The sequence below is a fragment of the Neovison vison genome, chromosome 12 (genome assembly GCF_020171115.1).
Source record: "Neovison vison isolate M4711 chromosome 12, ASM_NN_V1, whole genome shotgun sequence".
NCBI lineage: Eukaryota > Metazoa > Chordata > Mammalia > Carnivora > Mustelidae > Neogale > Neogale vison.
The window spans coordinates 106,826,117-106,852,945 of record NC_058102.1 but is presented as its reverse complement, the minus strand read 5'-3'; the positions used below and the strand labels follow the sequence as shown (position 1 = coordinate 106,852,945).

The window sequence follows — 26,829 nt, the reverse complement described above, 5'->3', positions numbered from 1 at the left end:
TTTGTTACAAATAAATGTTTCAAATAGAAGCCTGGATATTAGAAAGATCATGATAGTATTTTCAGCCAATCTATATTTAATTCAGTGATATGGATTACACAATACCACTCATTCCCAAAAATGAAAAAAGGAAAATGAAAGCAGTAACATGAGACTTCATTATATTTCATGTTACAGCAAAGGGAACCATGATATGAAATTAGTATTTCTAACACCTGCCTTTCAACAACAACAACAAAGTAAGAGTGACTAAAAATCTTGATTATTTTTAAAAGATAATAAACAATATCCATAAACATATTTGAATTGATCAGATTTTTATGAGAAGAGAATCATCTTATTTTCACTGTCTGGCTCTTTTTAGGATTTTAAACCCCAACTCTAGGTTTAACCATTTGATAATTCTAAGTACTGCAAATGTTTTATAAATGAGCTAAGAAAATGCAAATACAAAGAAAAAGAAGAAAGAAAGAAAGCAAAACTAAAGACTCCAAAAACCCAAAAAACAAAAAGCACCCCTCCCTCAAAAAACCAAACCCAAGAAATAACGAAGAAAAGGAAAGTTGTATGAGGTAGATGTACCGAAAGACAAAGGAATACTAAAAGTGTTATATAGTTTTGGGTATTTTGATCTTGAAAGATAACACCAAACATGATGCCAGAGCCCTGAATAGAGAGACATATTCTAGTAAGTCCACTCCAGATGTGTACACTACCACCTGTGAAACTCAAGCTCAATTTCAAGACCAAAAGTATTTGCTATCTCTAGTGGCTAATAACCAATCACCTTGCTCTAAAAAGCAATAGTATCTCTAACCATAAAATGCATGACCACAAATACACTGAGAAGAAATAAATTTATTCTGGGTAGAAAATTATACCAGTGTTGATGGGGTGTTATAAGAATGTCACTATGTGAAAGAAAAGACAAAGATGAAAAAGAATGAATCCAGCCACAATTGCTTTCACATGCACAGCAAAGATACCCTCTCTTAAAATGAAAGGTTCATCTGTTTTCCCTCTGAGAATGACATATATAAAACTGATGAGCATATCACAAATATTTTCCATAGCAACAGTTCCTAACCAAATAAGCATCTTTTGTTTAATTTCCTAGATTATTAAACCAGAGAGAAAAGATGAACTCTGGGCCTACAATATTTAATGTGTCTAACTTATAGAAAAGACAAATACAAAGGCTATTTTAAAAAGCTATTTGGCTTTATATTCTCTTAGGATACTTACTTTCACTTTGAAGATAAAAATACAATTCCAAAATATTTACTGAGTGCCAATTATATGTTGGGTACTAGGCTTATTCCGACAGATTTAAGATGAGCAACATTTCTAAATGTCAGGTGTCTGGAGGAGGATTATAAAAACCTACAAATAAATGACTGTAACATAGTGGGGTAAATCCTATAGAAACACACATGAAATAGATATTTAACTACCATTTTTTAAAAAAGATTTTATTTATTTATTTGACAAATAGAGATCACAAGGAGGCAGAGAGGCAGGCAGAGAGGGAGGAAGCAGGCTCCCCGCTGAGCGGAGAGCCCAATGTGGGGCTCGATCCCAGGACACTGGGATCATGACCTGAACCCACTGAGCCACCCAGGCATCCCTTTAACTACCATTTGATAGTTCTGTAGAGGGGGACCTGGGTGTCTCAGTCAGCTAGGTGGCTGCCTTTGGCTTAGGTCACAATCTCAGGGTCCTGGGATCAAGGCCCACGTCAAGCTCCCTGCTCAGTGGGGAATCTATTTCTCTCTCTCCCTCTGTATCTCCCACTGCCTCAAGCTCTCTTTCTCTCAAGTAAATAAAATCTTTAAAAAAAACATTTCTGTGCAGAATGCTTTTCACATAAATACCTTTTATCTTTAACATTTAATTATTTTAATTTTCTTAATGGTATCTTCTGAAGAATAGTTTTTAATTTCGGTCAAATCCAGTTAATCAATTTTTTCTTTTATGGTTAGTGTATTTTGTATACTAAGAAATCTTTGCCTACTCCAAAGTTTCCTGTTTTCCTCCAAAAGATTATGGTTACCTTTTATGTTTAGGTTTATGCATAATCCATTTATTTATTTATTTATGATCCATTTTGAATTAATTTCTGCATATGGTCTGAGGTTTTTACTTTATCTTGACCCTACAAAAAACTAGCTGTATCTCCATCAATTACTGAAAAGGTTAATTAGTGGTTCCTCCATTGGTGCCTTTGACCATACATATGTATGTATATATATTATTTTTATACTCCCTATTCTGTTCCATTATTTTATATGCCAGTCTTCATACCAATACCATATTTTATTACTGTCGTTTTATAGCAAGAGTTAAAATTAGGTAGTGCAAGTCTTCCAACTCTGTTCTTTTCAGAACTGGTTTAGCTCTGCTACAGCCATTACAATCCCATATATATTTTATATTCCAATTGTCAGTTTTCTATCCCAAAAGTTCCCTGTGATTCTGGCTGTGATTGAGGTACAAATATAAATCAGCCTGGGGGAAATGGCATCTCAAACTTTCCTTATCCAAACCATTACTACATGTACCTCTATTTAGATGTTTTTAAAATTTTCTCAGTAATGTTCTGTAGTTTTCCATGTAGAGATCTTATATATTTTTTGTTGTTTATTCTGAAATATTTTATGCATTTTGATGCTGTTGTTGTAACTGTCCCTCAGAACAACATACTGCTTAAAATATAATCCATGAGAAATTATACTAGGCACCAAGCACGCTTAGATATAGCCTTAAGAAAAACATGTAGTGGCAACAGGCCTCTGGGGGAGAGGACGGTATACATCCTTGAAGCCGAGCAGCTGGGAACCTGCTGGCTTCTCTTTTCTGTTAGTCCCACTCCAGAGACCACCTGTGGCTAATTAGATGATCCCTTTAAATGTGCTTGCTCAACTATAAACTTTATACTGCTTGACCAGATAGATTTTGCCCTTCTTCTTACTTATCTACAAGACTCATGGTCAATGGGTAACCTACTCCAGATTCCTTGTTGGTAGTTACCTACTTTCAATAAATATGAGACTAAGGAGTTGTTCCCGGCAAGTCTTTTCTATTGTTGACCCCCGCTCCCTTTCTCTGGCAGCTGACTTGTGTGTGCCTAATTCTTCTCCCATGCGCTGTCAGGAAGCAGCAATTCTAAATATTTTCTAAAATATCAGTTTCCATTTGCTTGCTCCTAGTGTATGGAAATACAACTGATTTTTATACATTGCCCTGCTTAGATAATCATGTTGTCTGTGTATAAAGAAAACCGTACTACTTCCTTTGGAATTTTATTCTTTTCTTGATATACTACATAACTAAAATCTCCAATATAATTAAGAACAGAAAGATAAGAATGGACATCTCTATATCCTCTTCAATCTCAGAGGGCAAGTCTTCAATTTGCATCATTAGGCGGGACATTGGCTGTCAGTCTGTCACATGTGCCCTTCATTTAGCTGAGGAAACTGTTTTCTATTCCTAGTCAGTTAAGAGTTTTTAACATGACTGGGTGTTACCTTTTGTCAAAGGATTTTCCTCAATGTACTGATAGTTGTATCATTTTTTATTCTCTTACGTTGTAAACTTAATTCATTTTCAAATATTGAACAAACCTTACATTCCAGAAATAAGCCTCATTTGGTTGTTAATACATTAGCTTTCTCCTTATGTTAGATTCAATTTGCTAAGACTCTGTTGGGGACTTTCATGCCAATGTTCATGAGGTAGATTGACCTGTAAAATTCTCCTTTTTTATGTCTTTGCCAGGTTTAGGTGTGGGGCTAATTCTGGCCTCATAAGATGAATTAAGTATTTCTTTCTCTATTTTCTGAGAGTCTGCAAGATTGTTATTATTTCTTACTTCAGTGTTTAGTATAATTCACCAGTGAAGCCATCTGGGCCTGGAGTTTCCCTTGTGGAAATGTTTTTTGATTATAAATTCAGTATCTTTAATACATATAGTCAATTTTATATTCTTAATTTTGAACCAGTTTTAATGAACTGTATTTTTAAAGGAATTTATCTATTATACCTAAGTTATCAAATTTATCAACTTATAAACTTATTCAAAATATTCTTACTATCTGTTCAGATACCCTTAGAATCTTGAGTATTATACCCTCTTCCCCTCTTTCATTCCAAAAATGTTAGTTCACATGTCTTCCTTCTTCCTTGGGTCAGTCTTGCTAGGGGGCTGATCAATTTTATTAATTCTCTGATAAACCATGGTTGACTCTGTGAACTTTCCATGCTGTTTTCTATTTCCTTGATTTTTGCTCTTATCTTTATTTTTTTCTTCTTTCTATTTACTTTGGTTTACTTTGCTTTTTCTTTTTCTAGTTTCATAGTGTAGAATTCAGATAACTGAATTTAAGCTTTCTTCTTTTCCAGTACAGACATTCAAAGGTATAAGCACTATTTGAATGTATAACACAAAATTTAACATTTTCATTTTCATTCAGTTCAAAATGACTTCTCATATTCCTTATGACTTCTCTGAGCCATGGTATTTAGAACTGTATTACTTAATTTCTAAACATTTGAGGGCTTTTCCAGATATCTTAATAACTTTTAACTTAATTTCACTGTGGTCAGAGAACAATTCTGACATATTTAGTCTTGTGAAGTCAAGATTTATTATGGCCCAACATATGGTCTACACTGGTGGACATTCCACACATATTCAGAAAACAATATATATAATCCTTCGGTTTCAGGTGTACTATTCTATAAATATCAAATAGGTCAAGTTGATAGTCTTAAATATTCTATATTTTTATTGCTTGCTTTTTTTGGTCACTTATTCTATCAAATCCTGAGAAACAGGGGTTATAATCTTCAGTGATGACTGATAACTATTGATTTGTCTGTTTTCCCCTTTAGTTCTTCCAGTTTGCCCTTCAGGAATTTTGAAACTCTGTTTTTGGGTACCTACATTACAAAGAACTGTTATATCTTTCTGATGAATTACCTCCTCTATCATTATGATACATCCTTAATTCAGAAAGACTCTTTGGAAGTCTCTTTCATCTGATACTAATACAGCCATACCAGGTTTCTTATGATTACTGTTTACAAAGACCATCTTCTTCCATTCATTAATTTAAATGTATTTGTGTTTATTACAGTCTGTGTGTTATAGACAACATTGCTTCTTTCAAAAATCCATTCTGATAATCTCTGTCCTTTAATTGGAGTGTTTTAGATTTTGATGTAAGTATTGATATGCTGAATTTCTATCTGTCATCTATTTATCCCTTCCATTCTTTGTTCCCCTATTGTTCCTTTTCCTGTCCTTTTTTTTCTGATTAAATGAAATAATTTTTAGTATTATGTTTTATTTCCTCTACCGGATTTTCGGCGGCGGCGGGGGGGGGTTGTTTTCTATTTTTGTTTTTCTGATTAACTTTTTGAAGTTGCTTTATAGCTAACAATATGCATCTTCAACTTACCACAGTCTGTTAAGATTAGAAATTATAAAACTTCCTGATTCTTCCTACTTTCTATTTCATAAAGGTAACAACCTTAACACAATATAGAGCTACATCCCCACCTCTTGTGCTAGTTTTGGCATATTCACTTTTATATACATTATAAACTCCACCAAACAATGCTGTTATTTTTGATTCAAATAGTGAGTTGTCTTTTAAGGAGACTATGTGAAGAAAAAAACAAGTCTTCTATATACGTCAACTAATTTGCCAGGTCTGATGTTCTTTATTCTCTCCTATAAACTCATGCTCCCATCTGGTTTCATTTCCTCTCAGCTAGAAGAACATCCATTCACATTTCTTATAGAGCAGTTTTTCTAGAAACAAAGCCTTTTCATGTTTAGCTGAAAATGTCCATATTTAACCCTAGTTTTTAAATACTCTTTTATTTGGCCATAGAATTCTAGTCTAACAATTTTTTCCCCAGTACTTTAAAAGAAGCTCCATTTTCTTCTGATTTCCAATGTTTTTGGTAAGAACTCAGTTACCATATTTTCCTTTTATGTAGTGTCTTTTTTCCTCTTGTTGCTTTTGTTTTTCTCCCCATATTTTGTTTCCAGCAACTGAATTTCAATGTCAACAGATGTGGTTTTCTTTGTATTTATCCTACTAGGTTTCACGAAGTTTCTGGGTCTATAAATACATGTGTTTTGTTTTGTTTAAGATATTTTAAGAGCAATTTTATGTTGTACAAAAAAATTAAATTTCCTATAGACCTCTTTAAATCTATGTATTTAATCTATGTATTTAAATCTATATATTCAAATTAGAGAAATATTTCAGTTATTATTTAAAAAAATTTTTTCTGCTCCTGTCTTAATCTTTTAATCGTTTTGTGTCCTAGTTATCTGTATGTTAGTCTACTATTTGCCATTACCCAACATATCACGAAGGCTCCATTCATTTTGTAATACCCCTCATTCTCCCTGCTCTTCAAACTGGATATCTATTGATTTCATTTAAAATTTATAGACTCTTTCTTTTGACAGCTCTAATCTGTTACTGAAGCAATTCAGTGAGCTTTTCATTAAAATTTCAGTTTCCAAATTTCCGTTTCTTAATAGTTTCCTTAGTTGGCTAAGATTTCCTATATCATCATTTTCCTTTAAGTCCCTGAGGCATATTCATACGGTGACTTTAAAGTCTTTTTCTGCTAAATATGATACATAGGACTTCTTGGAGCCAATTTCTACTGCATGTTTTTCTTCATTATGGGTATATGTTACTATTTCTTTGCATGTCTGGCAAACTTTAAAACCCAACATAGAATACCGTAGTTGATATACTATAAAGACTCTGGATTCTGTTATGTTCCTCTGAAGGGCAATACTTTTTATTCTAGTAGGTAATTTACTTAACAGCTAACTTCATTGTCCTTTTGTAGGCTTATATTTATCCTTTGTTAGGCTAATCTGCTAAAAGCACAGGGTATTTCCCAGACCTCTCTATCTTGGTAAGATTCATTTTCCAAATTCAATCTTCCCTACAGACTTTCTTAGAACTTCAAGTTTTGTTGGTCTGGGTCTACAGTAGGCTTTACTAGAGTTCATGTTCCCTTTTCTTGAGACAAACCATAAGAGACTCTTAATCTTACAAAACTGAGGGTTGCTGGGAGTAGGGGGGGTGTGGAGAGGGTAGTTGGGTTATGGACATTAGGGAGGGTATGTGATATGGTGAGTGCTGTGAAGTATATAAGCCTGATGATTCACAGACCCGTACTCCTAGAGCAAATAATACATTATATGTTAATAAAAATAATTAATAACAAAACAAAACAAACAAACAACCCCCTCTCCCCAGCTTCCTGTTACTTCAGCAAGATGCCAGACATTTTAACAAGCATTTTGTCACTCTGGACTGGATTAGAACTCCAAATTCCCCAGCCCTTCTCTACCTTTAGTATCACACAATTCCACTTTCATCCCTGTAGTAGTTAATCTCTGGTAAACCCTGGGTAGTCTCATCCAAAGAATATGCAGCCTAGTTCTAGATTAAGAATTCATGGACATCTGACCCCCAACCTCTTTTCAGTATGTTGTTTACATGTAAGTTACTTCCCAAATTTACTCAGAGCATTTACAACTATAGAATCAAGGGACTTCGAACGGTCACTTAAAGAACTATACATATATTGCATCACCACAACATGGGGGCTTAAGTGGGTAGGAGAAGAATCCATGAAACAAGATGGGATAGGGAGGGAGACAAACCATAAGTGACTCTTAATCTCACGAAACAAACTGTGGGTTGCTGGGGGGAGGGGGGTTGGGAGAAGGGGGGTAGGGTTATGGACATTGGGGAGGGTATGTGCTTTTGGGTAAATTGGAAGGGGAGATGAACCATGAGAGACTATGGACTCTGAAAAACAATCTGAGGGGTTTGAAGTGGCGGGGGGGTGGGAGGTTGGGGTACCAGGTGGTGGGTATTATAGAGGGCACAGCTTGCATGGAGCACTGGGTGTGGTGAAAAAATAATGAATACTGTTTTTCTGAAAATAAATAAATTGGAAAAAAAATAAAAATATATTATTTAGTGAAATGTATTTCTAAAAAAAAAAAAAGAACTATACATATAACTGTTAAATGATAGGGATCTTAGAGATTTAAGAAACCCTTTCATTTCAGAATAAGAAAACTGCAGACCTAAGAAGTTAGGAAACTTAGGAAAAAAGGAGTTAGGAAAAAGAACTGGATCTTCAATTCTGAATATCTTGCTTTGCAAATATTCAGCTTCACTAATTTTAAAATGTTTCCATAACTTTACCTGATTTGATCCTCACAACAACAGCATGAGGTGGGTCTAAATATTATTATACCTGTTTTATATATAAGCAAACTGGCTTAAATGTAAACACACTCTTTGCTGCAGGGAGCATCTTTGATGTTTATAATACTCATAACTGGATCTTCTGATAGGAAAAAGTTAGGATTAAATGGATGGATTACTACGATCTACATGCAAAGCCCAACAGAAGTTTTACCCATTTACAGAATGAGTAATTACGTAGGTAGGTACCTTTGTAAAGCACCTTCTGAGGGCACAGTAAAGAAAGGTCATGAAAGGAAAAGTTTGTTTTAACTCTCAAACCAAAAAAGTTTTCATACTGTATATTACAGAACAGATTTTCTCAAAACAGGTATTGCAATTAGGTTAAGGCTTACCTACCTGCAACAGTTAGTCCTTTAACTGATGCATTTATATTTAACAGAAGGGACCAGGATTGACCCCACACTTCCAGGAGAGGAGAAAATGAAAAGAAGTAGGATAATAAATCATACTCCTTTCTCCTTTGGGAGAAAGAAGATGACTTATATTCTTAATTTCATCCTTGCACACACAAGGACATTCTTACACACAAACCATATATATTGATAGGGCAGAGAAAGTACTATGAAGGATAAAAAAGAAAGGTACTTTGAGGGTCTTTATCTAAAAAGCTCAATGCTTTACTTGTTACTTAGAGATTATTCCAGCCTTTTGAGGCTCTTTACATGAAAAGATGATTAAGAAGCATGATTATTGTTTGTTTGTTTTTTTTTTTTTGAAGAATATGGTTTCTTCTATTTGGAAGTTATATGTGGCTTTAAATTGCTAAAAGATGGATTAAGGTTTAGGGAAGAGAAAGGCATGGGATATTTGGGGTTATTGGTAATTCATCCCAATTCAGGTCACAAGAAAATAAAAAGATTTGAGAAAAACATTTATAATACACATGCCTATCTTGTGAAAAGCTGAGCATCATGGTCAAAGTTTAGGAGAAAAAAGAGGTAGAAAATTCTAACAATTATTATATTACTAAAGCCATTTCTTCCACTGTTCTAAAATAACTAAGAGCCTCAAGTAAACTATTAGTCTAATGAGGAAAGATACAAAGAACAGTTAAGATTACACCTCCTATTAGGGGGATACATAAGTGAGCTGGAGATAAGGGTAGAAGAAAAGGGGGGCAGAATTAAGGAATTAAGACCAGAGACAAAGACCCAAAGTCCCAAGGGATAGTTGATTATAGACACAAACTCTACTTTATCATTTTATCAAGGACCAGTCCCAAGGACCTGTCTCTTGTTTATAGTTATGCTATTCAGCATACTTTGCTTTCTTTTTCAAGTACAGGAAATTTTTATATTAATTTATGTGATTTCCTACAGAATATTTAAACTTCAGTATTTCAAGTCAATGTGAAAAATGCTTCCAGTTTCACTACAAGTCCTTTATCATATGTCTACTGCCTCTAATAAAGGTATGTGATAGACATATAAATAAATGTGGCTTTGCAAAAAGTATACATGTTCTAATGTTACTTAGAAAACACTTCAATTTGTTACTAGGGTATAACTGTTCCTATGATACATTTGCATGACTTTTCAATTTTGTGGTTAATTTAGAAGGCTGTCATAAATGCTCAATTGGGATTTCTTTTCTGTAATGTCAGCAACATTATAATAAATTTGAAAATGAAATACAGGATATCAGAAGATAAAACAATTTAAAATACAAACTCTCAAGCACGTGGTGGCTCGTTTTGTTAAGGGTCTGCCTTCGGCTTGGGTTGTGATCCCAGTACTCTGGGAGGGGGCTGCTGCTTAGGGGGGAGCCTGCCTTCCCCTCTCTTTTTGCCCCTCCCCCCATTCGTGGTCTCTCTCTCTCTCTCTCTCTCTCTCTCTCTATTGCTCTCTCTTGTCTTCTCTCTCTCAAATAAGTAACATCTTTTTTTTTTTAAAAGATTTTTTATATTTATTATTTATTTGACAGAGAGAGATAACAAGTAGGCAGAGAGGCAGGCAGACAGAGAGAGAGGAGGAAGCAGGCTCCCTGCTGAGCAGAGAGCCCGATGCCGGACTCGATCCCAGGACCCTGAGATCATGACCTGAACCGAAGGCAGCGGCTTAACCCACTGAGCCACCCAGGCGCCCCTCAAATAAGTAACATCTTTAAAAAAAATACTGACTTGGGGTGCCTGGTTGGCTCAGTCGTTAAGAGTCTGCCTTCAGCTCAGGTCATGAACCCAGGGTCCTGGGATCAAGCCCCGCACTGGGCTCCCTGCTCGGCAGGAAACCTGATTCTCTCTCTCCCACTCCCCCTGCTTGTGTTCCCTCTCTATGTCTCTGTCAAATAAATAAATAAAATCTTAAAAAAAAATACAGACTCATTTTAATTATTCAAGGTGTAATAGATTGACACCTAACCTATACTATCCCCAAATAGTCTGAACTTTTTCAAGTAAGCATTTTCAATAACTTTCTTAATTCTAAACATATTCTATTCCTTTCTCTTAAAAGATACTTTAAATGTCAGAATTTAGATTGTATTATATGACTCTTCCTAGGTACATATGAAAATTTACTTTCTGTTGTGGGAAGTTAAGAGCTTTCTTTAGCCAAAGGCATCTCAAGAGTATATAATTTAGCCCACAGAGGTTTGAATCTCTCTGCCAACTTTACTAATGGAATGCTACTTATCAAATGGCTCTGGAATCTCAAAGAAACAAAAGGGCTCTTCTACCACTTCTCCCAAACAAACCTGTTCTCAGGGTAGTCAAATTCAGAGTTTCATAAAAATTTTTATTAAACATGAAAAATGAGTCTTTTTATTCAAAGTGCCAACATAGAGTGAGACGGCAGTAGGAGTGTGAATGCAAGGCAGTGGAGAATGAACCAGCTCTCATCTAGAAATCGTACTACTCAAACTCATGACCTGAGCTGATACTTAAAATTTATTACAGTTATTATAATTGTTATTTTATTACTTTGTCCCCTTCTCCAATTCATCCTCTCTTCCTTAGGGAAAGATGTCTTCAAACTCAGGGCCACCATTTGTTTGTAAAAGATGCTCAGAAATGACAATCATAAATGCTAGGGTTAGAGAAGAATGATTAGGTCATTCCTTTTGGTCTGACATGGTCAGGATTACTGCAGAAAACTAGACTATTCCTGTGCTTTGCTAAAAAAAAATTTCTATATTTTTAGAGGTGCCTGGGTGGCTCAGTCGGTTAAGCAACTGCCTTTGGTTCAGGTCATGATTCCAGGGTCCTGGGATCGAGCCCCACATTGGGCTCCCTGCTCAGTGAAGAGCCTGCTTCTCCCTCTCCCTCTGCCTGCCCCTCTGCCTATTTGTGCGCTCTCTCTCGCTCTCTCTCTGTGCCAAATAAATAAACAAAATCTTTAAAAAATTTTTCTATATTTTTAGATATATAGGTCAGCTCTGCCTTTTTCTCAGGAGAGACGTTTCTTATTCTAGATTCTGACTCACACATATATGTGTCTCAGTCTCTTGCACACTGCCATTCCTCTCATGTTTCTTCTACATTTCAAGTTCTCAGGTTATAATGAATAAATTCTTTTACTTATTCAATTATCCATAATTAAGCAATGTGAACATTTAAAATATGGTGGGTCCTGCCATGGAACAATGAAAAAATATCATGAAAATTCTATGAAGCAGAACAATTATTATCGCTATTCTAAAAATGAGCCAACTGAGGCAGAGAGACGTTAAAGAACTTGCTTAAGTCATAGAACTGGTAAGTTCTGATTCAGAGTCCTTCATTCCATGAAGTATGTTCTTACTAGTTGCCGTAAATAATTAGAGACAGAGATCATGTAAACTAGTTGGAGGGAGTAAACTCCTTATAAACTAACCAAAGAATGAAGTAAATTCGGAGCAAAGCTGTAGGAACTGAGACACCCCCAACCAAGGACAGGTGATTAGAAGAACTTGCTCAACATATAGAAAGGAGCCTAAAATATAGTAGAAAGGCTATTCTCTTCCTCAGTTTCATAGCGAAAAGGAATCAAAAGCTCGTTGTATAAGAACCCATAATATTCATAGAGTTTTGTATATAATTACACTTAGGTTACAGTTTTCAACTGAGGTTTTATGAAGCATTACTTTGTATTTGTAAGCCATACATTGGAAATCTGCATTAAAAAAAACCAGGGAATTCAATTCACTGTTCTAAGAGGAAAGAACAGAATACTAGCTGCTTCCTAGACTTGGTAGGCCTACAGGGCAGTGAAAACAGAGTAGGCCAGTTAAAGAACAACTACACTCCCAACAGAATATGTGGACGGAGGACTATGTCTAAAATGCTGAGATAACTTATTAAAAGGAAAGTATTTGACCACTATTTTACTAAGATATGAAACTGAAAGACAAGGGGAAATTTAAGTGGAAATTAAAGCAAGGACGACTTTTAAAACTTTATGCTAGGAATACTACATCAAAAACTAATGATGTACTATATGTTGGCTAACTGAACATAATAAAAAAAATAAACCACAGACCAAAACATAAAACAACAATAACAAAAAAACCTTTATGTTAGTAAATCTGCATGACATAAACTAATGAAAAATCTTAAGAGCATCATGATGCCACAGAATATACTATGGGCAACTGAAAAAGGTGATTTAAGAGATAGGTCGTCCATAAGAGCCAGGTTTTAGCACTTTATTTCTAGAACTTTCATTTAATGTTTGTTTTACTAAATTTCTAGACTACTTAAAAATTTCTCTACATACTTTAATCGTTTATCCCATGCCTTATTGTGTGAGTGCTTGATGTTACCAAAAACAGTTTTGCTAATCATAATAGTTTTCAGAAATGTAATCCCAGACCTGGTTTGGAAAGGGAAGTCCACAACAGAGTATAGCACTGTAGTACCGAAAAAGAAAAAAAAAATTACACACCACTCCCTTTTCATGACTTGAAGTCAAGCATTCCTTTAAAACTTCTTTCATATCTTTTCAAAGTCCTAATGATAAGAGAAAATTCCCATACAAATACACCATGATTTTGCTATAAGCAAGTATCTGTACTTAGTAGGAAAGATCTGACAGGTAAAAATCAAGATATTGGTGTATGGAGCAAAAAAACCCAACACTACCCTACTGTTACTTTAGTGAGGCCTGTTTCTGCTTCAGAACATCATAAGATACTCTGTTTTCCACAACATTATATCCATCCTTCTTCCATCTTCTTAAATCCTTTAGGCTGTGATTTAATTTGCTTCTCAACTCTATCCCCTACCATGTTTTAGGAATAGTTCCCAGACCTCTTCCATTCAAATAATTTCATGCTTTATTATTCAAAAGTTACCTCTACTACTCCATCTCCAAAATACCAAGCTTTCAGTTTCAACCACCAGTGACAAAACACTTGTCTTACATTAACTGCAGCATATTAACAAAGTTTATCCTGTTGATGATACTCAGAACACTAACCTCCCCCTATTCTCCCAGCATACAAATGTATTTGTGGCTTCAAGTACTCATCACTTCTAAAAGTAGATCACCTGTAATGCTTTCCTGAAAGATTAGCATCTCTTAACCTTACACTGTGGCCTAATAACCTATCCTACATGCAGGTGACACCCCAACAACTGCTTTCTCAACTCTAAGGCTGCTGTCAGGATATCACATGTGTCATGAAAACTCTCATGGTAAGATGCTTGTCTGTTCTGTAATTTGGGTACTCAACACTTATTGATAGTTCCAAACAGCAGAAAAGAAAAGGGATATTAACCCAAAGTACTTGCTGAGCTGAGAAGTCTACTTAATGTAGGTCAGAAAGACTCAGTTTTATGCAGAGAAGAAGAAACTAAGAGAAAGTGAGCACAGATTATGTGAGAGAAGACTAACAGATGAAGACCGCAGAGAAGGGGATGTGTGCTTAAAAGCTGTGATAGAGATCTGAAGCTAGCCTTATGATGGAGAGAGAGCATCTTTTCTGAAACAGAAGAAAAGACAACAAAAATGTAGATAACTGCTGAGGTAAAGAAGGTTGCTGAGCTGTCCCAGGATAAATCTGTCTTTATAAAACCTGGAAGCAGGGCAATTCTGTAGGGGTGAGGGTTGGGCATGGTGCCACAATGAAGAAAAAGGAGCATCTGTTATGGACTAGCAGACATACACATACCTCACAACAAATTATCGCAGGAAGCCACAAGATGTGGGACTAGTAGGAAAATGACGGGGGGAAACATGGAGGATATTTATGTAGGGACTCATTATATTATTCTCACTACTTCTGCATACCTTTGGAAGTGTTTATAATAAAAAATGTTTTTAAAAAGTGCCTGGCTATCACAGGACCTCAGGACCAACAGTCATGTTCCTCAGGAAGCTCAGCAATATGGCTAAACTTTCCAGAAGATTTTAGAAATTTCAGAGATGCAACTGGATATGGTTATACACACACACCTATACACACTCTTTATCTCTCTCTCTCTCTCTCTCTCTAGAGGACTTTAAAATTCAGTGAGGAGGCAAAAATAATTCGATTTGACCAGAATTTGTTTCAAATTTGTTCTAGGGAGTGAAAAATACAGGTTTGCTTTAAAATTAAGCTAACGCATTAGCGGTAATAAATTGGGCCCGACGATGAAAGCAATGAGGAAAAGGTTCTCTACTAAGCACATGCCTGAAAAATAAGATTATAAACACTTACTTCATCTCCAGAACTTCCTCTAAGTGTTTCCTTCTTTCTGCACGAAGATTGGTCAAATGAGTTTCCTTTTCTGCCAGAGACTGTTGAGTAGAGGACAGCTTGGCTTTCATGGACTCCAGTTCCTGCTTCACCTTCTCCATGGCCATCAGTAATTCCTCCACCTGTGATAAGTATGGAAAAGAGAAAAACTGAGCATTTTGATCATTTTGACATTTTTGATCATTTTGGCATTTTGACGGAGGAGCTAAGCAACGGGCAATTTCCAGGTCCACAAGATTAAAAACATGCACATATAGCAAAAATCCTGTACTGTTGCTGGTTCAAACATATATATCCAGACCATATACCAAATAAAGAAATGCATCTCTGGTCTCTCCTCCCCTCTAATTCTTCGCAAGTTACGCGGAAAAGAACTTCATTTTCTTTTTGATAAATACAACTGTATCAGTTCAAGAAGTCAAATTTGCCATAGTTATAATTTATTGGAAAAGGCCCACAAATTTCCATGGAATTCACAATATAACACAGATAAAAATATAAGGAAGAAAATCATAGTAAATTTCTCTTGAAGGAGTATAAGAAACAAAAGACATAAACTTGACTAATAACACTCAGTATAAACAAAATAAGTCATTTTTATTCATCCAAAGATTTTTCTGTTTACACCATTAAAAATAATTTCTTTTGGAGAAAAGAGCTGGAATTCAATCAGACAGCTTCTTGCTCTGAAGTAGAGTTTTCTCAAGGAAGGCAGGAAAGAGAAAGAAAAATACATGACCACAAAGAGAGGAGAGAGAATGCTTTAACAAGACTTGAAAAAACTCCTGAGGGAGAAAAGACAGAACTCTGCAACACAAGGAACTAAGAGAACACAATACACACTTCATCAGTCATTTCCACTCACTCTGGGTGGCATCCAAATCAGAATTACTTAAACATGCACATTTTAATTCCAAAGCAAAATATATGTTGGCAAAAATGTGTTAATACCAAAACCAACCCAAACCAGGTAATCAACCAGCCAAGTGCACCAATCATAAGAGTTTATGTCAGGCTGCCGCTTGCCAAGAAATAATTTTAGTGACGACAAGGCTTTTCAGAGGAAGAGTTGGGTGGGGGACTTGCCATTCACTGACTTCTACATAAAATCAATTTGTATGATACTAAAATTGAGAACAGTTTAGAGACAAAACTGCAATATAACAAATCAGAGTTGTTAACAGACCCCAGGATGTTAGTGCCTCAGACCTAACCAAACTTTCCATATTGATTGGTAACAGCTGCTCAACACTGATAATAAACAGATACATTTAGTGTTTTGGCACCTGAATCATCTTACTTTGTGTATCTTTTCAGAAGTGATCAAGTTAATGTTCTCAGCTAACAGCTGTGAGAACACTGTTGTGAGAATATATATCATCATGCAGCTCTCCTTGGATATGTATTTATATATTTACATGCTTTATGTTATCATATATCATTATCCACCCTTTGAAAACTGCAAATAAGGATGATCTCATTTTAATAAGTTTAATTCATTTAAAATCTTATTTAAAACTGAATTGAAATGATATAATGACATATAATATGTTCTTATAACACAAATCTTATAACACAAAATCAGTAATGGATGGCACCATTTATAGAAGCTCTAATAAAGTGTGCGATATTTCTATATCTTATGAACTCACCTTAAACAAATAAAAAAAAATCTCCCTCCCAACTGTCTTTCACTACCTCAAGTAAGTTATGGTATCAATTTCTTATATAACTTAGATGTATTACAAACAATTTATTCCTCCTTTTTCCTTTAAAAGGAAGCTCATTTTATATATACTATGCATCTAAAACTTTTGGTAGATGCTTTATGGAAATACAACATAAATACAGAAAAATACACAAATGATAAGTGTCCAACTTGAAAATTTTTCTTTAAGTTGAACACACCTATGTAATGAGAATACAGACCAATATACAAAACATTAACAGTCCCCCAGAAACACATCTCAAAACCTCTTCCTAGATTAAGACTAACCTTTATTCTAGCACTACATTAGTTTTGCCTATTTAATTTTGTAGAGATGGAATTACGTATTATATAATTTTAAGTACAGATTTTCTTCACTCAGAGATCTATCCATATTACTGGGTATAATAATTATAGTTCTGTAATTCTCTCAACTGTATAGAAGTCTACTGCATGAAATTAGCAAAATTTATTGAAGGTACTTTTGATAAAAACAATTTTTAAAAAGCCCTTTTCCAGTTTCACTGAGAAATAACTGACATACATCACTGTGTAATTTTAAGGTGTACAGCATAATGGTTGATTTACATATATTGTGAAATGATTGCCACAATATGATCAGCTAACATCCATCTTGTCATATAAATACAATAAAACCAATAAAGAAGAAACCAACTTCCTCCTTTTCATGGCAAATCTTAGGATCTGATCTCTTAATAACATTCCTATATATAGTAGAGCACTGTTAGTTACAGTCCTCATGCTGTGTACATTACATCCTTACTACTTATCTTCTAACTGGAAGTTTGTACTTTTTGACCACCTTTTTCCAAGTCCTATTTGACCCACCCCCTACCTCTTGTAACAAGACTGATCTCTTTTTCTATGAGTCTGTATCTTTTGTTTTGTTCTAGATTCCATATAGAAATAAGATCATACAGTATTTGTCTTTCTCTAACTTATTTCACGTTTAGATCTACAATATACATGCAACTGAATAAATACAGTGTAATGGTCATAATTCATTTTTATCAATATGGGTATTCAACTAACTCCGCATTATAAATAGTAAGAAGAACTTCAATAACCACAGTAAGAAGGCACTTTTGGTACAGTTGGCAAAAGGTCATAAATTATTTTTTTAAGAATTATTTACATATTTTTTTTTTTCAAAGATTTTATCTATTCATTTGACAGACAGAGATCACAAGCAGGCAGAGAGGCAGGCAGGCAGAGAGAGGAGGAAGCAGGCTCCCCGCTGAGCAGAGAGCCCGATGTGGGGGTACCTGGATGGCTCAGTGGGTTAAGCCACTGCCTTCCGCTCAGGTCATGATCTCGGGGTCCTGGGATCGAGTCCCGCATCGGGCTCTCTGCTCAGCGGGGAGCCTGCTTCCTCCTCTCTCTCTCTCTGCCTGCCTCTCTGCCTACTTGTGATCTCTCTCTGTCAAATGAATAAATAAAATCTTAAAAAAAAAAGAATTATTTACATTTTTTTTTAAAAAAAGAATTATTTACATATTTTTAGAGAGAAGGGAAAAGAGGGGAGGGCAAAGGGAGAGAGAAAAGTGAGAGACAGAATCTCTAGCAGACTCCCTACAGAGCATGGAGCCCTGACACATGCTTGATCACACAACCCTGAGATCATGACCTGAGCCGAAACCAAGAGCCAGACGCTCAACCGAGCCACCCAGGCACCCAAGAACACAAATTATCTAAAGACTACTTACAAATAATAGGAAAGATAATTTCACAATGCTTTGTGCATAAAATACCTTTAAATTTCATAAATAACCAATGTGAATTATATGTATATAAAGAAGAAATACACATATATTCCAGAACCAAGAACAATATACACATCTATACACTCATTATCCACAAGCTTTGTAGGTGCATCTATCCAACTGTATGGCCAAAAGTCCCCCATGACAGTTCATCACCATTCTAAATTTGTTACTTAATCCTTTCCATTTCTTTGTTTTTGTCTTTGACGTATATATTCCAAAATAAATCACTGGTTCATTCTATCAGTTTATGAAGATTTTATAACTGAATCTTCTGACTTCCTTATTTCATCCAACTTTGTTTTTTTCATGTACATAAAAAGGGGCCTACACTTTATATATTCCAGAACCAAAAGAAAAAAACACACCTACATACGTACTACCTAGGAGTTAAAAGCAGTGAGAGCCAACAACTTTGAGCACTACAACACCCAGATTATAGTTTCCCACTAAATTGAACAGGCTCCTTAAAAACACAGCTGATTCCAGATTTGGGGGAAGAAATGTACAAAAGATGAACTTTGCACAATTTATGCCAAAAAGTAAGAGAAATGGGAATCATGGCAAACAGGGATTATGATGCAGAAGCCCTGACAACAGAGCCAGAAAAATCTAAAAAGAAAAAAAGAAAAAAAAAAAAAAAGAAAAAAAGAGGAAATTACACAGGAGTATTCCTTCTGAATACAGAGGGAAAAAAGAAAAGAAAATCAAACCTAGGAAGATATAAAAATTGAGATTTATCCTAAGAATTCAAAGTTGGTTTAACATATAAAATTAAATGTAATAAACCATATCAGTAGAATACACGCCAAAAAACCTACATGATCATCTAAGTAGATGCAAAAGAGTATTTAACAATTTCCGACAACTTTTCATGATAGAAACAGTCAAGAAGATAGAGAAAAAGAAAAACTTTCTCTACCTGATGAAGGGCATTTATGAAAAACTCACAGCTAATATAAACTTTAACAAGGAAAGACAGAATGCTTTCCCTCTAGGACCAGCACCAAGAACAAGACTAGACTGTCCTTTCTCACCATGTCTATTTAATACTGTACTAGAAGTGATAGCCAGCAAAATTAGAATACCCCAAAAATTAAAAGGAAGACAAAACTTTCTCTGGTTGGGACGCCTGGGTGGCGCAGTTGGTTGGACGACTGCCTTCGGCTCAGGGCGTGATCCTGGAGTCCGGGGATGGAGTCCCACATCAGGCTCCCAGCTCCATGGGGAGTCTGCTTCGCTCTCTGACCTTCTCCTCGCTCATGCTCTCTCTCACTGTCTCTCTCAAATAAATAAATAAAATCTTAAAAAAAAAAAAAAAAAAAAACTTTCTCTGGTTGAAAATGACATGATCTTATATAGTGACAAACACCAAGAATCTACTAAACACATATATGTATGTATTTAGTAGATATATATATATTTTTAATATATACATATATATCAATCAATAAGTATACAAAGTATCAATAAGTATACAAAGGTTGCAGAATATAAGATTCATATACAAAATCAACTGTCTATCCATATACAAGCAATAAACACTCAAAAATGAAATTTAAAACAATTATACTTAAAATAGCATCACAAAGAAGGAAATAGCTAGGTATAAATTTCACTTAAAATGCATAATATATATACTGAAAATTATAGGATTATTGAAAGAAATTAAAGAAAATTTAAATAAATGGCAAAATATCATGTTCACAGATCTTAGGTTTTTAAGTTGACTATACATCCCAGAGTGATCCACAGATTCAATGTAATCCATAGAAAGATGCTAGCTTTTTTTACAGAAATTGACCAGCTAATCCTAAAATTGATATTAAAATGAGGGAGCCAGAATAAGTTATCTTGAAACAAAATAATAAAGTTGAAAATTTCATACTTCTTGACTTCAAAACTTAACTATAAAACTTCAAGGTAGTGTTGCCATAAGGATAGAAAAAGAGATCAATGGAAAAGAACTGAGTTGAGAAATAAACAAATTTGAGTCATGTGTCCAATACAATGTCCCACATTTTGGATTCAGTGAATTATTTTTTTTAATGGTGCTATTTACATTGCTCCTCTTATCTTCATGCTTCCTATAAAATGACAGTTATATCTAAAGTCTTCATTAGATTGAGATCTGACTTGTCTTTTTAACAACAGTACTTCACAAATAAAGCTGTGTACTTCATGTTGTATCAAATGAAGAGACATATCAAATGAAGAGACACTTGTAGCAGTAACATTGATCAGATATGGGTTCAGAAAACAATAATCTGATTTCCTCTTTATAAATTTCTCAATACATATTTTATCAAGTTCTTTATTACTTCAATAATTATCAGTTAAGACTAAACATTTTTCATTTGTTTAGGGACCATTTGTGCTGCTTTTCCTTGAAGCTGAAATCTTTGCTTCCCACCTCCACTGGCTTCTCTTATTCTTGTTGATTTTGGAGGAATTTTAAACATACCCATAAACATATATTCTAGAGACCAACATTTCATCAATTAAACACTTAGCAAATTTCTTCTCCCAGCGTGTACCTTAACTGTCCCTTTTATTATGATATCTTTGTATGATCAAAAATATCTTTTTTTTTTTTTAAACTAGGCTCCATGCCCAGCTTGAACTCATGACTGTGAGATCAAGACCTAAGCTGAGATCAAGAGTCAGACGTTTAACCAATTGAGCCACCCAGGTGCCCCCAAATATCTTATATAAATAAATTTATTAAGCCTTTAAGATTTGTGACTTTTATATCCTCTTTAAGAAATCCTTCCTATTCTCAGGGTCGTATGGTATTTCCTACTTTTACACTGCCTTCAGGAATAGACTGAATTAGTGGTCCCAATTATTCATTCCTCTATGGTATTAGTATTCATCCACATCCTTACCATAGCATAATAATGGGAAGAAAATACTCCTCTGACCCTTGATTTTGGCTTGGCTATGAGATTTGCTTTGAGCATTGGGATGTGAGCAATTCAGAAACAAGCTGAAGTTCATAATACATGTGGTTAGGCTACATTTCCTCCATTGCCAAAAAAGCAACATTCTGAGTAGCTATTCCCTCTCAGTTGGGTTCTAGAAAGAATCATGAGGGCATAGCCACCCCAGTCAACAACTAAAGCAAGGCCAACTATACCAACTCTCCAATCTATGTGATGAAGAAATAAATGATTATTATAGGTGTGTTAGGGTTCTCCAGAGAAAGAAAAGCAACAGGATATATTCTGAATACAATATGTATGTGTGTGTGCAGGCATACCTTGTTTTATTGCACTTCAGAGCCCTTGTATTTTTTACAAATTGAAGTTTTGTGGCAACCCATGTCAAGCAAGTCTGTTTCCGTATTTCCAAAAGCATTTGCTCACTTCATGTCTGTTACAATGTTAATTCTCCCAAAGTTTCTAACTTTTTCATTATCATTATATTTGTTATAGTGATATATGATCAGTGATTTTTGATGTTACTACTCTAATTCTTTTTGGGGCACCACAAACTGCACCCATATAAGACAGCAAACTTATCTGCCAAATGTAGTGTGTACAATGCCTTCTCCACCAACCCCTGTCACTCTCTTTCTCCTTGGGCCTCTCTATTCCTGAGATATAACAATACTGAAATTAGGTTAATTAATAATGCTACAATGGTATCTAAATGTTCAAGTGAAAGAAAGAGTCACATATCTCTCACTTTAAATCAAAAGCTAGAAATGATTAAGCTTAGTGAGGAAGACTGGTCCAAAGCTAAGATACCTGAAAGCCAGACCTGTTGTACCAAACAGCCAAAATTGTGAATGCAAAGGAAAAGTTGTTTTTTTTTTTTTTTTTTAAGATTTTATTTATTTATTTGACAGACCGAAATCACAAGTAGGCAGAGAGGCAGGCAGAGACAGAAGGGAGAAAGCAGGCTCCCTGCGGAGCAGAGAGCCTGATGCAGGGCTCAATCCCAGGACCCTGAGATCATGACCTGAGCCGAAGGCAGAGGCTTTACCCACTGAGCCACCCAGGTGCCCCTGCAAACGAAAAGTTCTTAAAGGAAATTACAAATGCTATTTCAGTGAATACACAAACAATAAGAAAGTGAGAAACAACCTTGTTACTTATATGGAGAAAGTTTTACTAACCCTCCATTCTATGGAATGACCAAAACAGCTGTAACATTCCTTAAGGCAAAGCCTAATCCAGAGCAAGGCCAAACTCTCTTCAATTCTGTGAAGGCTAAGAGAGGTGAGGAAGCTGCAGAAGAAAATCTGAAGTTGTCAGAGGTTGGTTCATGTGGTTTGAGGGAGGAATTTATCTCCATAACATAAAAGTACAAGATGAAACAGTAACTGCTGATATAGAAACTGCAACAAGTTATCCAGGAGATCTAGCTAAGGTCATTAATGAAGGTGGCTACACTAAACAACAGATGTTCAATGTAGATGAAACAGCTTTCTACTGAAAGAAGAAGTCATCTTAGAGTGGAGAAGTTAATGCTTGTCTTAAAAATATAGGCTGATTCTCTTGTTAGGGGCTAACACAGCTAATGACTTTAAGTGAGGCCAGTGCTCATTTACCACCCTAAAAATCCTAAGGCCCTTAAAAAGTCATGCTAAGTCTACTTTGCCTATATTCTATAAATGGAAGAACAAAGCCTAGGTAACAGCACATTTGTTTACAACATAGTCTACTAAATATTTTAAGTCCACTGCTGAGACCTACTGCTCAGAAAAAAAAAATTCCTTTCAAAATATGATTGCTCACTGACACTGAGGAGTTCTGATGGAGACGTACAATGAGATTATTGTAGTTTTCATGTCTAACGCAATATTCATTCTGTAGCCCGTGGAGCAAGAAGAAGTCATTTCAGATTTTAAGTCTTATTAGTTAAGAAATACATTTCAGGAAGGCTACAGCTGTCATAGACAGGGATTTCTCTGATGGATCTGGGACAAGTAAATTGAAAACCTTCTGGAAAAAAAGTCTACCATTCTAGATGCTGGTAAGAACACTTGTGATTCATGGGAAGAGGTAAAACTATCAACCTGAACAGGAGTTTGGAAGAAGTTGGTTCCAATCCTCCTGGATGACTTTGAGGGGTTCAAGACTTCAATGGAGGAGGGAACTGCAGATGTAGTGGAAATAGCAAGAGAACTAGAATTAGAAGTGGAGCCGGAAGACATGACTTAATTGTTGCAATCCCATGATAAGATTTGAACAGATGAGGAGTTGCTTCTTTTAGATGAGCAAAGAAAGTGGTTTCTTGAAATGGAATCTACTCCCTCTGATGATGCCATAAAGACAGTAGAAACAACAACAAAGAATTTAAAAAACTATGTAAACTTACTGGATAAAGCAATAACAGATTTGAGAAGACTGACTCCAACTCTGAAGGAAGTTCTACCGTGACTACAATGCTAACACAGAGAATCATATGCTACCGAGAAACTGAAAGAAAAAGTTGATGTGGCAAACTTCATCGTTTTCTCTTTTTTTAAGATTTTATTTATTCATTTGAGAGAGAAAGCAAGCATGAGTGGGGGGTGGGAGGCCGAGGGAGAGTGAAGAGAAGATTCCCCAATGAGCAGGTGGCCCGACATAGCGCCTGACCACAGGACCCCGGGATCATTACCTGAGCCAAAGGCAGATGCTTAACCAACTGAGCCACCCAGGTGCCTCCATTGTTTCTGTATTTGAAGAAATTCCAATAGGTAGGGGGCATGGAGAGCAGACCTCAAAAAGCCTGGAAGAGCCTCACCAACTCTGGTCTAGTTACCATCATACCCCAGGAGGAGCTGCAGCTGCCTAAATCAGCCCCGTCACCATCACTACAACCATGAGCAATGAAGTGGAAACCTTCCAGTCACCCAGTCCCGGCCCATGTCCCATCACTGCCGACACCAAGCCTGACCCCACAGTTGGTGGTGGAGGCCTCACATCACTGCCAGCAAGTGTAAGAAGATGTGGGAAAGAGCAGAATGGTCCAATGTGAGATATGGATATGGTCTCATCAACAGGAATAAACCAAGGAAGATGTATTTGTACACCTGACTGTCATAAAGAGGAGTAACTCCAAGAACTACCTTCATAGTGTAGGAGGATGGAGGGACTATGGAGTATGATGCTGGTGAAGGGGAAAACGTAAGGAGGTAGCAAATGGTATAGGTGCTGGTGGAGTTCCAGTACAAGGCAGTAAATATGCAGCAGACCGTAACCATTATAGGCACTATCCATGGCACATGGATCCTCCATGCAATTACTAGCAGAATTGCCAAAATAGTGAGAGTGGGGAAAGAATGAGGAATTAGACACGCTTTCAAGGCCAAACCCAACAGTTCAAGACCTTCTGCAGGCAACAACTCCCATCCTACTATATGTGGAGACCATGGGGGCATCAACCACAGTCTTCCAACCCGCTTGGGCAGGGAGAAGAGCTGGAAGGTGCCGACAACCAGAAGTCAGGAGCACAAGGTAGACCAGTGAGAGAGAGTTATGTATCAGGGTCACAGACAACAATTCTGCAGGGGCCTCCTTACCAGAGACAACATAGAGAAGACAGCAATAAAGAAATTAAGGAAAATCAAGGAGATGAGACCCACGGTAAGCAGCCACCTCAACAGTGGTACTTCCACAACTTCAATTACTGACACGAGTGTCAAGGAAACCCCAAACAACAAAGTGGCAAAGAGATAAAAGCAGCTGATCCACCAGCAAAGAATTCATCTGCCCCAAACCCCCAACTTCTAACTAGGGCAGGGCCAAGTAAATACTGGTTTATCAATTCTCTACCATCATCTGGTTCAGTCATCCAATAAGAAGAGATGAGTTTGATATTCCAGGAATAAGAAATTAACAAAAAACTGAGCTGAAGCTCTTAAGTGCTTGTTTTTTACCCATCAACAAAATTACTAGAACTATCTGCATTATCTATAGCATGGGGTTTTTATTGTTTCTGCCTAAAAACATCCCTTTTTAGTAAGGACAAATATGTTTAAAAAAAAAGCCTAATACACTTACAAGGGTTTTTAAATTGTTTCATATCTGGGCAAGATGAGATTTTTATTTATTTTTTTATGTTATTTATTTTTTAAAAAGTTTTTATTTATTTATTTATTTGACAGAAATTACAAGTAGGCAGAGAGGCAGTCAGAGAGAGGAGGAAGCAGGCTCCCTGCTGAGTAGAGAGTCTGATGTGGGGCTCGATCCCAGGACCCTGGGATCATAACCTGAGCCGAAGGCAGAGGCTTTAACCCACTGAGCCACCCAGGTGCCCCTTTTTTCTGTTTTTTAAAGATTTTATTTATTTATTTCACAGAGAGAGACACAGTGAGAGAGGGAACACAAGCAGGGGAACTGGAGAGGGAAAAGCAGGCTTCCCACAGAGCGGGGAGCCCGATGTGGGACTCGATCCCAGGATCCCAGGATCACAACCTGAGCCGAAGGCGGATGCCTAACAATTGAGCTACCCAGGTACCCCAAGATGAGATTTTTAAAAGCCTCATTTCTATTTGTCATAAAAAGTTAACAACTTGATTTTTTTTTCAAAAAAGTCAACAAACAGCAAAAACATCTTACTAAAGGTCCTAAATACTTGTCAAAAAAAGCCCCCAAAAATGAAAATAGAGAAACTGCTACAGCTACCCCCACCTTCAGCATCCACCACCCAGATTAGTCAGAGCCATCAACACTGAGGTAAGAACATCCAACAGCAAAAATATTACAGCTTGCTGAAAGTGTGGATGCTAGTTAGCATTTTTAAGCAATAAAGTATTTTTTAATTAAGACATGTACATTATTTTTTTAGACATAATGCTATTGTACACCTAACACACTACAATAGAGTGTAAACGTAACTTTTATATATGTATACACTGGGAAACCAAAAAATTCATTTGATTCACTTTATCGCCTTGTATGTTTTATTGTAGTGGTCTGGAACCAAATTGACAAAGTCTCCTAAGTACGCCTGTATAGGCACGCATGCACAAACATATACATATACACACATACTGTATTCAATATATATCCTATTAGTTTTGTTTCTCTGGAGAAATATAACCAGTAACTAAATATATTGTTAAATTAATATAATTAGTTATATTAATATACCATAGCAATTATATCAATATATAAAGTACACTGTATATATTCTATATTAAATGTATATTCTATAAGAAATTATACACAAAATGTAATGTATAATACATATTAGAAAACATACATACATATTTTTTAAAATTAACTGGCTCATATGATTATGGAACCTGACAAATGCCAAGATCTCCAAAATGAATGGGCAAGCTTGAGACCCAAGAGAGGCAGGCAATTGTGAAGTTCTGGTCCAAAGACTGACAGACTCAAGACTC

At 35.9% G+C, this 26,829-nt stretch overlaps 1 protein-coding gene and 1 pseudogene across 11 annotated transcripts in view; one reads left to right on the top strand and one right to left on the bottom strand.

Annotated features, from left to right (window-relative positions):
* Positions 1-26,829, bottom strand: part of ERC1 (ELKS/RAB6-interacting/CAST family member 1) — a 561,256-nt gene that overhangs the window by 245,471 nt on the left and 288,956 nt on the right. For all 11 annotated transcript variants that reach the window (XM_044228946.1, XM_044228950.1, XM_044228948.1 and 8 more), the window contains one exon: positions 14,952-15,112. In XM_044228946.1, coding sequence (XP_044084881.1) covers positions 14,952-15,112 — 161 coding nt within the window. The remainder of the gene's footprint in view (positions 1-14,951; positions 15,113-26,829) is intronic.
* On the top strand, positions 24,184-25,278 carry LOC122892278 (annotated as a pseudogene).